Source organism: Durio zibethinus, chromosome 22, assembly GCF_047325235.1.
Source record: "Durio zibethinus cultivar Kanyao isolate XHJ-2024 chromosome 22, ASM4732523v1, whole genome shotgun sequence".
Lineage (NCBI taxonomy): Eukaryota > Viridiplantae > Streptophyta > Magnoliopsida > Malvales > Malvaceae > Durio > Durio zibethinus.
In genome coordinates, this window is record NC_143183.1 from 12,334,804 (window position 1) to 12,348,672 (window position 13,869).

At 29.2% G+C, this 13,869-nt stretch overlaps 1 protein-coding gene across 2 annotated transcripts; it reads right to left on the reverse strand.

Annotated features, from left to right (window-relative positions):
- Positions 1-4,401: 4,401 nt before the first annotated feature.
- DSPTP1 (dual specificity protein phosphatase 1) lies at positions 4,402-9,355 on the reverse strand. Of its 2 annotated transcripts, none has more exons than XM_022906273.2 (6): positions 9,194-9,355; positions 8,471-8,609; positions 8,234-8,369; positions 6,671-6,791; positions 5,479-5,624; positions 4,402-4,677 (listed from the first exon to the last, which is right to left on the reverse strand). In XM_022906273.2, exons 2-6 carry the CDS (start codon positions 8,576-8,578, stop codon positions 4,646-4,648), a joined length of 543 nt encoding a protein of 180 aa, XP_022762008.1. In that variant the 5' UTR covers positions 8,579-8,609; positions 9,194-9,355; the 3' UTR covers positions 4,402-4,645. The 2 variants fall into 2 exon arrangements, with proteins under 2 accessions (XP_022762008.1, XP_089607899.1); XM_089751773.1 differs by having other exon boundaries at positions 8,471-8,618; positions 9,194-9,354.
- Between the last annotated feature and the right edge of the window lie 4,514 nt (positions 9,356-13,869).

Sequence of the window (13,869 nt, forward strand, 5' to 3'; positions counted from 1 at the left end):
TCAAATCTATAATTCTTTCTTATTAAAAAAAAATTAGTATTTTTTAACCTAAAATTTAATTTAATTCGTTCATATTATGATTTTTAAAATATGATACTCTATAATTTTAAATTTTAACATTTATGATCTATTTTTTTGTATTTAGACTATAATCAACACTTACGATCTATTTTTTTGTATTTAGACTATAATCTCCTCTGTACCAAAAAAATATTTACTTTTGATTTAACATTAATGAGGTGATTTAAAAAGTTTTGAAAGAAAAAGTACATTTAAAAAGTGTAATTAAAAATTTTAAATATTTAATATTACTATAAAAAACGATTGTAAAGAATTGAAATATCTAAAAAGATATGCATAAAATAATGAAATATTAAAAAAAATTAATATAATTATTTTCTATCCCAAAAGCATTTTTCTAAGTAAAAACACTTCTTAAATTGCTTTTTGGTTTGAGTAGCAAAATCAAAATTTTAAATTAAAAAAAAAAAAAACTATATTTTTTATTGTTTAGCGTTGAAATTAAATCAAAAGTAACTTTTAAAGATAAAAGTTACTGCCAACATCAGGCCTTAATATTCTTTTGAGATGTAAACGTAACTACTGTTGTCGTGAACCTTTCCCACAAAATAAATGAATAAGTTGCAAAACTCCCCAATCAATTTGTTTTCTGACCAAATCACACGCCTTTTTTTGCTATAGCTTTTGTTTTCTTGATGTTGTGTGCATATTATTGTAATAGTTATGCTTTGTTTGGTGATTGTAAAGAAGAAAAAAGGGATGAAAAATTGTCTCAACCAATCATTTACTTTATGATACAGATGTAACCAAACATTCAAGTCAGGAAAATTTCCTTTCACTTTTCAGTCTGCTTCCTACCAAATTCACTATCTCTGCATAACCCTGCAGTTTTTCAATGGCTGTAACAAACCATTCTTGTTGAACACTGAATATGTTACTCTGCCCCCCAATCTAACAAAGATGTGAAAATTGCAGCTTTTAGTGATCTTGTAAAACTTGGCCTTTCTGCATTCATCACTTCATTCATTGTCGTCTCACTGCTTTTTGTTGAAGAAGGAGAAAGTGGACTGACAAAGTGATGCAGATAGATCGAGCTTGGTCTTCTCATCTTCCTTGCCTACATTACAAAAACAAGTCACCAGCAAAGTTCAATTGAAGTTATTACAAATTCACCGACAATTTACTTGTAAAAGACACAGCAAAATCACCAATTATACACTTCAGCAACAGATGAAGCATCTAATGTTGAGGAAAGCGTTCAAAAATGATCAACCTTGAAGAGTTTTTCAAAGTGTTGCAGCTGTAAAATGAAACCAGAATTGGAAGATGCTTGAGGTCGTCTGCTCTTTACATGTTCCAAAGCTTGAGAAAAGCTCATACCATGCTTTTTCATCGGATAAGCCACAACCACTGTCACACTGCAACATGTAATTAAGCAAACAAAAGCTTTAACACGATCTACTTAGTTTGCTTTCAAGTTTCCATAATTGGCAGAATATACTCTTCCTCGAATTTAAGTTATTTAACAGTGTGATTATGCACTTTAAGCTACGAGATGCAAGTTTAAAAGCAGCAAAACTTATCAGACAAAGTAAAACTAGTACTTTGCGAACTGCAAACTTAAAGAGCAGTTGGCATAATAGAAAATTATCTCCGATCAATACATACAACTATTGAAGGTAGTATCAAATGACATAAGGAACATACGTTTTCTTTATAATATTTAAATCAGATCCGTGATACTACCAGCTAATTCCAGTTTGTGACAAACAGTGAAAGGTTGCAGAATAACATGAATGAAGCTGAAGGAATGACGCTCTAAGAATGTCTGTGAAAAGAGACGCTTGATATACAGATTGCACAAGTAAAGAGTATTGATTCTCAGTTATGATGTAATAATGCTAATAATTCAAATAAAAGCTTTTTAATATGGGATCATTTTATCCAAGAAACAATTTTATAAAAATATTATCATGATCAAAGAATAAACACGAAAGTACTACATTAGATTTGTATCTTCCTTGTCCATGACTACCTCAATTTATCAAAAATACCAAGAATTATATAAGTATAAACCTTCAATTCTGTAACTCTGCGTTGCACAGCGTCAGATAATGGCAAGTATTGTAAATGCTACAATCTAAATTCTCAATGAACTGAACACTATAAGGTTGCAGCTAGCTGTTAATGTCTCTTAAGTTGTTTATCAAGGACTTGGGATCAAATTTTAGAGGAAGCAATTGAAAGGATAAAGGGATCCAAGGAGATATTAAAAAGGGAAATGATTTGCTGAACAGCATAACTCTGATATATAAAATTAAATATTATTCACTGATTTGTTTTCAATAAGAAGTTTGATTTGTTAGTGTATGCAATACAACTTAGAATCCGAAATCTTCACATATATAGTGATTTTAAATCAAAGTGAATCAACAGCTGGAATAACTGTGCAACATCATCCAAATCAAAATAAATTTAACAACTGAAAAGTACTTTTAGTGGCATTAATCTCTCCATATTTGTTAGCTTAAGAAAAACCAAAACTATAAGCTGCGGACGATCATGCTTTATAACTTAGTTATAGCAGCCACTATCCAATATTTAATGTCAGATTTTTATAAAGATTATTAAAACTACAGTTTATATATATACAACCATTTCATTGTTTCCTTAGTCATTATACAATATATACCATATCCATTATTAAATATATGATCTAACATCATCAACGGTGGATCGTGATTAGTTTCCCAAATATGGCTAAATTCCTGCAACAAGTGCGCGTACGGTCATACATCCACAAACAGGATTAAACTTTCCAATTGGGTTAGTAAAGCCAACATTTCAAATGTTCTATAATAAAGCAAAGTCATCACTCATCCAAAATGAAAACTATGTATTTGCTCTAAATTGCATAAACCATGAATCCTATTCTAGAAAAGTCCCAAAAATGGGTTTTTCGAAACGCAACCATTAGCTTTGTTTCAAGAATAAATAGTGCATAGACATCGGAACATAAAAACATTTCTGCAAAGCAAATTGATGAGAAACCAACAATAATGTAATGTAATTAATCCTAGGAGCATTGAGTTATCTTTACAGCAAACTAACGAAATAGAATGCCAAAATTTGAAATAAGTCTGGTCATCTGGGTAGTTCCAAAATTCTTGGAAATTAACCAGTTAATTTAAATATGGTTTACAGTGCAGCATTGCAAGAGAAATTTCACAGATATTACATTATAAAATGGATGAACAGAATGGAGTTGAAGGGAAAAAAAGAAACCTAAGAAAGGAAAACTTAACCAGAGAAGCTATGCATCTAGTAAAGCTAGCTACTACTTTTACCAAACTTGTTTGTTAAACTGTTTAAATAAATAGTGCTGACAGGAGACAGAATTTTTTTTTCTTTTTTGGGATGCTGTCAGTTAGTTATCTTATCAGTTCATGCATTGACCCCTTTGATTCACCATACCATGTACTTCGTTTTATGTAGTTCTGTAATAATGATGCTTTCTATTGGCACGTGATTGATGAGTTTGGGCATTGCTAGATTAATTCCCACAAAAGCGAATATTTAATCTTCTTTTAATTAGCAATAGTTTTTTTGTAAAAGGTATTTTCCTTTTTTTTTTTTTATTAAAACAGACGTCATTTGGATTCCATTGTACTATATCCAATATATCCAATATATCGTGAAAGGAGAACGATTCAATGACGGTGGGATTAGTTTAATGAATTTTAAAACTGTAGATTGTTTTAGTATAAAATTTAAATAGAATTCAATGTTATACGATGACAGTTGATGTCCTTTGATGTGACAGTAAATTGATATATTTTATCTTATGTCATCGTTATATTTATATATAAATACATATTTTATTATTAATTTTAATTTAATATTATAATAATTAATTTTATTATTATCATTATTTTTAATTCAATTTTATGAAATATAATTGTATGATTCATTCAAACGATCCGTAAATTGCAAGTAACTTTGATTTGTTTTGATATTTTTACCGTCTCACATAATGTATAAAGTTAATGAATATTAATAATATAAAGTACTTATTTCATGAGAGTCGAACATTATAAGTGTGAGACGTTTTTCTTTCAAAAAGGTATTGTCTTGTGTAGCAGTACAAATTGCTCTGGCCTGTACTCGTGTCGTTTGGGCTTAAGTCCAAACCACAACTTGCAGAAATTTTAAAAAAAAAATGGTAAACCTTTTTTTTCTTTCTAAATTATTATAATGCCTATTTTTACCGTATTATAAAATGGCAGATCTTGATCAATAATTTTTTGTCACCATATTATTGAAAAAAAAAAAATCTCCCTGCATTTTTCAGATATATAATAATAGTAAACACAAAAAGCATGAGCAAGAAATTGCCCCCTTTTCATTTTCTATTTCCACCGAGGAAAAAAAAAAAAAAGAGAAAGAAAAGAAAAATCTCCAGTATCAATATGAGCTAACACATACAATCTGAACGGTGACGTTAACAGAAATGGTGGCCAATCAGGAATCACCCACCTGCAATAGCAAGCCTTAAAATCTACAGCATAATGGAAATACTTGATCATCAATATCTTGGACCAACTAAAGGTAAAGCAGCTTTTCTTCATTCATTAACTTTCATCTGTTGTTTGTTGGCTGCAGCATCACAAGTGGAAGTGGAAGAAGGAAAACTTTCAGTTAATGCAAGATTTGAACAGGGAAGAAAAAAATGTACGAATAATTAGATACTGAAAAACAACAAATGGTGGGACTTCAACTGGTCTTACTAACAGTGTCATTTGTAAATCCAGCTATGCCATGAAGTATGCTATGGAGATTTGTCAAGTCAACAACCTACATTATTAAGCCTTTAAAGATCCCATTTTAAGCTTATAGTGATTAGCAGATACAGTTGGATACTTACCACAAAAATCAAAAGTAAGTCTAGAGCTTTTTTTGCAAGGTTCAAAACTTAATCTGAGAGAAAAACAAACAGCTCAGTCCCGAACAAAAATTTCCCTACATTCAACTTTTGCCTTTTCCTCTAGAGCGAGGACATTCCTCGGACATTCTTGGAAGCACATAACTAAAGGATCAAGTGCCTTCTAGCTACATCAGGACCTTTGAAGTGCTTTGCTAGATGTTTCTGGTGGACTAAGGTGATAGCATCCACATGGTTTCTTCCATCAAAGTTTGTTCAAATACTCATAGTACAAATGCAAGCAACAACATATTTTGAATCAAAAGTTTCACCTTTTTAAACAATACTAACATGAGCAGAAGCTGCAGAACTAGACATTTCAATGGGGTGAAGAGATCCAACTTCATGAAGTAAATGTCTAGAAAGCTTCATTTTGGTGATTGATGCATGCTATGATGGAACTTGTGTCTCAAGGGGTAAATATACATATATCTTTATTTATTTATAAATATATATATATATATATTATGATGCACCTTGAAGAGATTTTTCAAGCTCCTTCAATTGTTGGATGAAACCAGAATTAGGAGCTGCCAGAGGCCTTTTGCTCTTCACATGTTTCAAGGCTTGTGATAAGCTCATACCATGCTTTTTCATTAGATAGGCAACAACTATAGTCACACTGCATGACATAACAATTTGAACACATAATATGACTTATCTGAAGGGAAAAAAAAAAAAAAGAATCAACAATATGCTTAAAGCATCTAACAATTCAAAGAAGCAAGGTGCAGCTTGAAAGAATGTCTTTCTAAACTGTGTTGTTTAAACATCACAAAGAGAGAAAGAATAAGAAATTATATCAAACAAGATGCATACAAGCTTCTGATCCTTATGACACACAACTTGGAAGATACACCTAGATAATTGAAGTTCTCACTGATATAATACGAAATCCCAGGATGGTTTAACTTTATTTCTAAATTTAATTAATTACACTACTTCTAAACTCACCTTTACATCTCTGAACATTTGCTTCAGACAATGCCAACGCCAACAACACAAGCAAGGTAACCATGCTTAAAAAATGTCCAATGGTTCATTACCATTTTATATAAATTACATTCAATTACAATTAACAAAACATTTTGTTCATGATGTAAATCTGAGATCTGAAAGCAAGGTGTTTTCTAGAAATAGCACAGTTATCAATCAAACTTCTACCAGGGACTGTTAGGTTCTTTCTGCTTTAAATACAGGTCTTCCTTTCTGCTTCCAAAATTTTTTGGAAACAGAAGAAAACAGTGAAGTTGCAAACCTGTGACTTCGTTTCATTAAGGTACAAGCATAAACTTTGGTAACTGAGTTGTACAAGCAAAAACTTTGGTAACCGAGTTGTAAGATTCTAAATCACCTAACATAACTAGGCCAAGGGTTGCACCTAATTCTTGAAGCATAATTCATTTGAAAGATTGAGTTCTGTAGTCTTAAATGACAGAGCTAAATTTCACACTTCAATATTTGGACTCAGTAACTATTGCAGCAATAAAAACCTCCAGATTATTGCCTATTTGTTAGATAAATTACAGTGAATACATGAGAATGCAGGTTGGCAACAGAACATTAAAATGTGGATAAATGCAAGTCAACATGTTAAACACATGTTCATATTAAGTATCTGCAGAATAATCATTTCAGAAAATGAATAGAAAATCACTAGAACATTACCTTCTTGATTTTCCAACAAAGCAGTGAACCAATACACTGCCACCCTGTCTTTTCGCTTCATCAATGAAATCGAAGCATTCATCAAAGTACTGACTTAAATTTGTGTCTTCTTTGTCCAGGACTGAATTAGCAGAAAAGATCTTAAGAGTTAGCACTAAATGGCACTTCAGGATGTTCAATATGGCTTATAACATTAATAAGCATATGAGAGACCTTCACATCAGGATACACATTAGGTTAAGGTATTAAAAACCTTGTTCTGTAGGTGGAAGAAATCATAATGCAACAGTCTGAGGAAGCACAGAAAAAACTATACAAAATCATATATAACAAGAGGATAAATACGGTTGAAACTGATCAAACATGAAGGCAACTTGGGATGTTTGAGCATACGGCACAGACAGCTTAATATGCATAGATTAGCAAACAATTGTAAGTTAAGGATAATTTGTTATAATCTTAGTTAGAAACACATTTTATAGCAGAACATTCCAGCAGGGCTAAACTATTAGTGGTTAACAAGCCAATTGCTTAGGCATAGAACTGTAAATTCTAGCTGAACTTGAAAAGTCCATCTAACTTACCCAAACCAAAACCCTACCCAACCCTATCGATCATAAAAAATCAACAACCCGAACCCACCCAACCCGATGCTGAAAATAACCCAAATCTAAGGCCTCGTTTGTTTCGCGAAAAATGACTTTTGGAAAATGAAAATAACCCAAACCCGAAATAATCTGAAACAGAAATTGCTCGAAAAATTAATCTGAAATAATCTAAGACTAAATTAAGTATAATTTTATTTAAAATATTACTTTTATAAAAAAAATAAATATAACACAAATAAAAATAATAAATATAACACAAATGATAACTTATTAAAATTATTAAAAATATCAAAAAAATATATGTTTTTAATATCAAACTAATATAACTTATACATATGTTATGTTACTTATAAAATTTCTTAAAATTTATAATATGATTTAAAGTAAATTATATATTTTTTATTATTATGGGTATATATGTCAATAAATCATATAGAATAAATTATATAATGCATTATAACTATACAAAGGAATCAATTAACATGTAATTTAGAATAAAATATATAGAACAAGCCATTAATTTGTGTATATACGTTATGTTTATGTTATAATTATATTATTAATTGTTAATCATGTAATTTAGAATAAATTATATAATGAGCTACAATTATGCTAAAATCAAAATAATAAGCGATTAAATGATGAACTACAATTATACTAAATGATTATTTATATTATACTTATATTATTAATATAAAAAATAATTACATACTAAATGTTTATCATAAATAAATATTTAAAATAATTTGTATATAATTATATTAAATATGTAAGTGTGTATTATAATTAAAAGTTAAAATAGTTTTTATATAGTTATATTAAATTAAATTAAATATAAAAATGGAACCAGAGACAAATGGAACTACAAATGCCAACGAATCACAGCATAAAAAGTCCAAGCTTTATGATATGCTAGTTCAAACTATATCACCTGATTAAAGGAGAACTTTCCCACCTGGTATAATTTTGTACATAAAGTCATTGCTATGAGAAGGTTTTAGGGAACTAGCCACAGTTAAGATATGTGTGATATTTAAACTTTTAAGTGCATCCAGATTATTAGCAGCTGCAATAGAACCCAGAAAGAGACCCTGAGAAATTGAAAGCAGAAACAACCAAAAAAAAAAAAGGGTCAGAAAAGAATGGGTTGAATAAACAAAAAACAAAGCGGAAAATAAACCATGTCTATTACCTCTTCTATTTCAATTGGAACATTGTCTTCTTTGAAACATCGCGTGAAATTTATAACTCGCAAAAGAGCTGCTATTTGATTCCGCATAGAATCATCAATCTGATTCATTGCAAAAAATGGATAATATCTTCTTCTCTATCTTTTTCTCCTTCAAAACACGTATAAAACCAGTCAGATTTCTAGAACAGTGGAAAGAAACATACTCAAAGATACAGCAACTAAAATTGCACTAAAATGCCATAGCCAATTGCAATTTAAAAACTTTCTGAAATCATTCAATAAATGATTTTGGGCAAGAATTTAATCAACCAAACTGATAAAATTTTCAGAGAACCACCATCCCTATTAAATTTTCAGATTTAAATGTCAACTGAAGAAGTAAGATATCCATGAAATGAAAAATTTTAGGATGTTGGCTTCATTATTTTCCCAATACTAGATTAATTAAAATTCATTGAACATTCACCAAAAGAAAATTACCATCAAAAGCAGATTGTATTACATGGAAAAAAGATTGATTTCTATGAAAACAGAGAGATGGGTGGTTCAACAAACCAAACTCGTCATCAGAAATCTAAGAAAAATAAATCAAAAGCAACATCCTTAAAATCATCAAAATCCAGCTGAAGAAAAAAGATAAAAACACCAACATCAATATATTACGAGGATAAAATAGAAGAGATATAAAATAAATTCTTGTTTAAAATAAATAAAATAATATACCTGATAACAAATGCGAATCCACTGCAATTCAGGGGGAAAGGTGAGAAAAAAAGGTGATGACCAGAGAACTTAACGATGTCAATTTTCATTGGAGACACTCACAAACATGGTCCAGTGATTACGTCGGGCATCCTAAACCGGTGCGTTGGACAGAAAAAAACTTTTGACCGAACTTCAGCTTGTACTTTAAAACATGCTAAAGGATTACTTGGGCCTAATCCTGATCAGGCCTGAATGGAATATGGGCGCCGCTCACGAAATCGGGTCGACAGCTCTTTCCCTTTTTTTTTTTTTTTTATTCTCTTAAATATAACAATAAGAGATATAATCCAATTGAACCCAATTAATGCATTGCCATATTCGAACTTGATTTGAAAATTAAAACTTAAAATTTGATTTAAATTTTATTAATTTTATTTTTTAAATTTAAACTTAATTTAACTCAAATTTACTCAATTAAATTTATATTATAATAAAAATTTTTATGTTAAAGAAATCTAATGACTAATTTTTTGGGACAACAGTACTTAGTAAATTAAATCCAAATAATCAAATTTAAAAATAACTAAATAAAGAAAATTAAAAAAAAAACGACAACCATATCTCTATATTTTATTTGAATATTAGACATTGCCATAAAAAAAAAAAACAAACCTAGCAAGGAAAGCAGCAAACTTTTAAATTTGACGAGCTTGTGGGAATGCCCACATCAATAGTTCTATAGCCTTAAGATGACATTGGGTTGCCCACCTCTTCCTTCTTATTGGCGTTTGGTTCATAGAATAGGATAGATGAAGAATGGAATAGGTATTTTGTGAAAATAAAAAAGATTTGGAATAGAATATAATAATTGTTATGATATTTCGTTCATTCCAAATATTCCAATAAACCAAATATCATAAATAATTATTTTATTATTCTATTTGTTTCTCATTCATTATAATTATTAATAATAAAAAATTAATAAAAATAAAATTAATCGTAATTAATTAATAAAAATTAGTTATTTAAAAAATAAAAAAATTTACTTTATAAAAATTAAATTAAAATTATTAATTAATTTTAAAATATGATTTTTTTTTCTCTTTCCTCTTTCCTCTCTCTTTTTTCATTTTCTCTTTTTCCCTCTACATTTCTTCCTTATTTCTCTTATTCTCTCTAAAACAAAATCCGTTTTCGAAAAATCTCACAACCACCAATATTCATCATTCACCATCATTGATCGATGCATAGCCATCGTCTGTCACTGTTTATCATCATTGACCAGTGCTAATTTCTATCAAATTTAATCCACATGCTCATCTTAACCTTTTTTTCATTTTTATCAACTTAGTTTCTTTTTTTTTAATTACCTAGAAAAGCCTAGATTTAACCTCAAAACTCATGATTTTCACCCAAAAAAACTTTATCCTCTAATGCTCCAAATCGCTTAAAAATGAGATGTCTATCCTGTCACCTAGATATTCCACCTCATAAGCTTAACCTAAAAGTTCTTAACTACCATCAACCTCCTTTGATATGCCTCTCTCTTCACTTGGATTTTTTTTTTCTTTTGTGTTGCTTCCCTTATGGGATGATGTTGGTTATTATTTCTTGGTGATTTTTTGGTCATTAGTAGTGGTCAAAGTACTATTCACTTGCCACATTATCCAATTTTTTGTTTGGGATTATTAGTGAAAATCAATAAAATACTATATGTATAATGAGGTTAAAAATATGTTTTGGTTTCTTAATTTAACAAAATTGCAAACACCAAGAGGGAAGAGATTTGTAATTTTAGGTTTGACTAGAATTGATCAATTTATCGAAATCTAGACTTTCTTCCCATTTTTGAACCAAACAAATAAATAGATGGAAAATTGGGAATAAACTTAGAATGGAATTCGGATTTAGCCAAACTAAGCACGTTGTAATAGTTTCAACCCATTTTGTTTGAAAAAAAGGTATAAAGAAAAAATAACTTGAGCCTCGCAATGAAATGGAAGGCATTAATGATTGTAAAAAACAAAACAAGGGGATAATTCATAAGGTAGACTAACACATTGATGCTTCGCAAACAAAGAGCTAGATCTTACATTTTTTGTGGAAGATTTGACTTACTCTAAAAAAAAAAACTAAAAGTTGATGCAGCAAAAGAAAAAAAGCACTTGTAGTTTAAGTTGAAAGCATTTACCAGAGAGTAAAGATATCAAAATAGGTGGCTACTTTGTTGGGATAGGATTAAAACTCATGACAGAGAGAGTTACTAAAGTTGAGCCTTCCATAGATGAGCATTAGGTTGAGTTTTTCCCAGAGGGTCCAATCAATACCTCCATTATCTTGAGTTTCGCTTCTCATGTTGCATTCTAAATTTTGAATGGTCAAGTAATCATTCAAATTTATAATACGAATCATATTAGTTTATGCATTTAGAGTTTAGTAATTAGTTGTTGTTATTTATGATATTGAGTATGATGTTGATATTAAGGATGTTGTATTAATATTTTTATTGTTTTTTTTATTGCTATTGTTATTGTTGTTGTTATTATTGTTATAGGAATGCAGTCCGTTGAAGTTAATTAACCACGAGCCAAAGTTACAGTAATGGCATCTAGATAATGCATGAAACAAGATTTGAGCCTAAGTAGTCTAGTCCTAGTTGTCATTGTCATAACATATAGATCCATAAATCTATCACTAGACATGACTAAATGACTCTCTACCAATCTTTTTTATTTAGGTGCGATTAGTCATCTAAATGAATCTGTCACATTTTAAAGAGAGGTTCTAAGATTAACTCAAGTATATTTAAAAAGTAGATTCATATCTACGAAATCAATACCGAGCCCAAGAGTATGGTTACGTGCAGGGAAGATTCTAGCATCCCTATAATGCCTATCTAAAAAAGATACCAATTTTATTTCATGTTATCTAAAAAGTCTTAAAACCTTACCAAGTAATTAATTGTTGAAAATTGTTCTTAAAACTACTCCAATATGTTGGTAATAATTTAAGAATATTTCCTCACCATATGAGTATTCAATGAGACTATTTGTCATACTTTGAAAAGGCTTTGTTATCGAATTCATTTAATTTTTGAAAAAAAATCTTTTATTTATGACAATCAAATGAGATTTAGAATCTTGGTATCGAAAATTCCTATCTAAACTCTCCAATGTTGGAAAATTTTAGTAAGGATTTCTCACATAGAAATTTACATAGAGATTGTTATTTGCAACACTTTTAGTAATTCCATCATCAGAGATTAAAAATCTAATTTTTTTAAAAGAATAATTTATTTTCAGAAATATCTTTCAATATGTTGATAAGAGTTTTTAAAAAAAATTATCCTCTAATATGTTGGTAGGATTTTATGAAAATTATATCTTTTTTAACTTAATTTTTATTAAAAATCATAAGGTTCTCTAATTTATTGATAAAATCTTATTTTAAAAATATCACAAGCCCTCCAATATGTTAGTAAAGTTTTTTGAAAAATATAATTTTTTAAATTTAATTTTTATTAAAAATTCATAAGATTTTTCAATATATTATTAAAACTTTATTTTGAAAATAAAATTGCCTTCCAATAAGTTGGTAAGGTTTTATTTTATTAAAACAATTTATTTTAAAAAATTGAATTCTCCAACATATTCATAAGATTTAATTTTTATTTAAAATTTGAACTCTTCAATATGTTAGTAGGGTTCCTTTTTATTTGTTTTAAAATGTTATTATTTTTTAAAAATATTTACAAATGAATAAATAACAAATAAATAAACAAATAAAAAAAATAAACACAAAAAATAACCACATAAATAACTAAAGCAATAAATAAAAAAATACTAAGATTCGGCTTGGCTTAGCAACTTATGAGGTGCAGCTGCATGCACAAAGACAGCTCAGATGCTGTGGCTTGGCTAGGCAGCTAAATAGCTTGTTCAGTTTGGACTGGGTTCCCACTTCCAAACAGTGGGTAAAGTGCACACGGGTCGGATCATCTAAATGCAAAACACAAAAGTCTTTTTATTTTGAAATACATGAAACGACCCTATTTTGTACTAATATAAAATGCCAAGATCTTTTTTTCCTTCTCAAAATTTCTTTGCACTTTCTCTCTTTTTCCATTGTTTTTTATTTTTGCTTCTCTCTCTAGATGAAAAAATTCATGCCAGATTCAGTAAATTCTTGTTGAGAAATTCGTCGGCTATCAGGATTTGATCAGGAACTAGGTTTTAGTCATTGAACAAATGCTGTGAGATCCACCAAATTTAATAAAAAAACAAACTTCAATTCCTTTAAAATAATTTCTAAAGACTTAGATCATAATTGAAAATTTGTTTAACTGCCAACCTTGCCTTTTACTCGATTCTTCCTTCTGTATTTTCTATCTAATTTGCTTTGTGATTATTGTATTTTTTCTTGCCTGGGATAATTGTTTGTGTATTTATAAGGGATGATCAAGCTTGATCAATATTCTAATAACAAAGTTTTCAAAGTTTAAAAATTCCAGCTTATCACCAAAGAGAAATTTAGGTTTATCTTCAAGAAAAACCTTTACTCAACTTGAAGATAAAAACCAATTGTCAGCCACCCTAATCGTTGATCTTCAACCATTCATCCATTATCTCTTTTTTTTTTTAAATTTTTTATTTTTTACGAAAAGCTAATAAGATAAATAAGATTAAAATTAAAGA

Coding starts and splice junctions, on each gene's coding strand:
- DSPTP1 (XM_022906273.2), bottom strand. CDS start 8,578: ATGAATCAGATTGATGATTCTATGCGGAATCAAATAGCAGCTCTTTTG. Junction 5,625..6,670: donor TTTGTTGGAAAATCAAGAAG/GTAATGTTCTAG, acceptor TATGTCATGCAG/TGTGACTATAGTTGTTGCCT. Junction 4,678..5,478: donor GCTTGAAAAATCTCTTCAAG/GTGCATCATAAT, acceptor GTGATGCTGCAG/CCAACAAACAACAGATGAAA.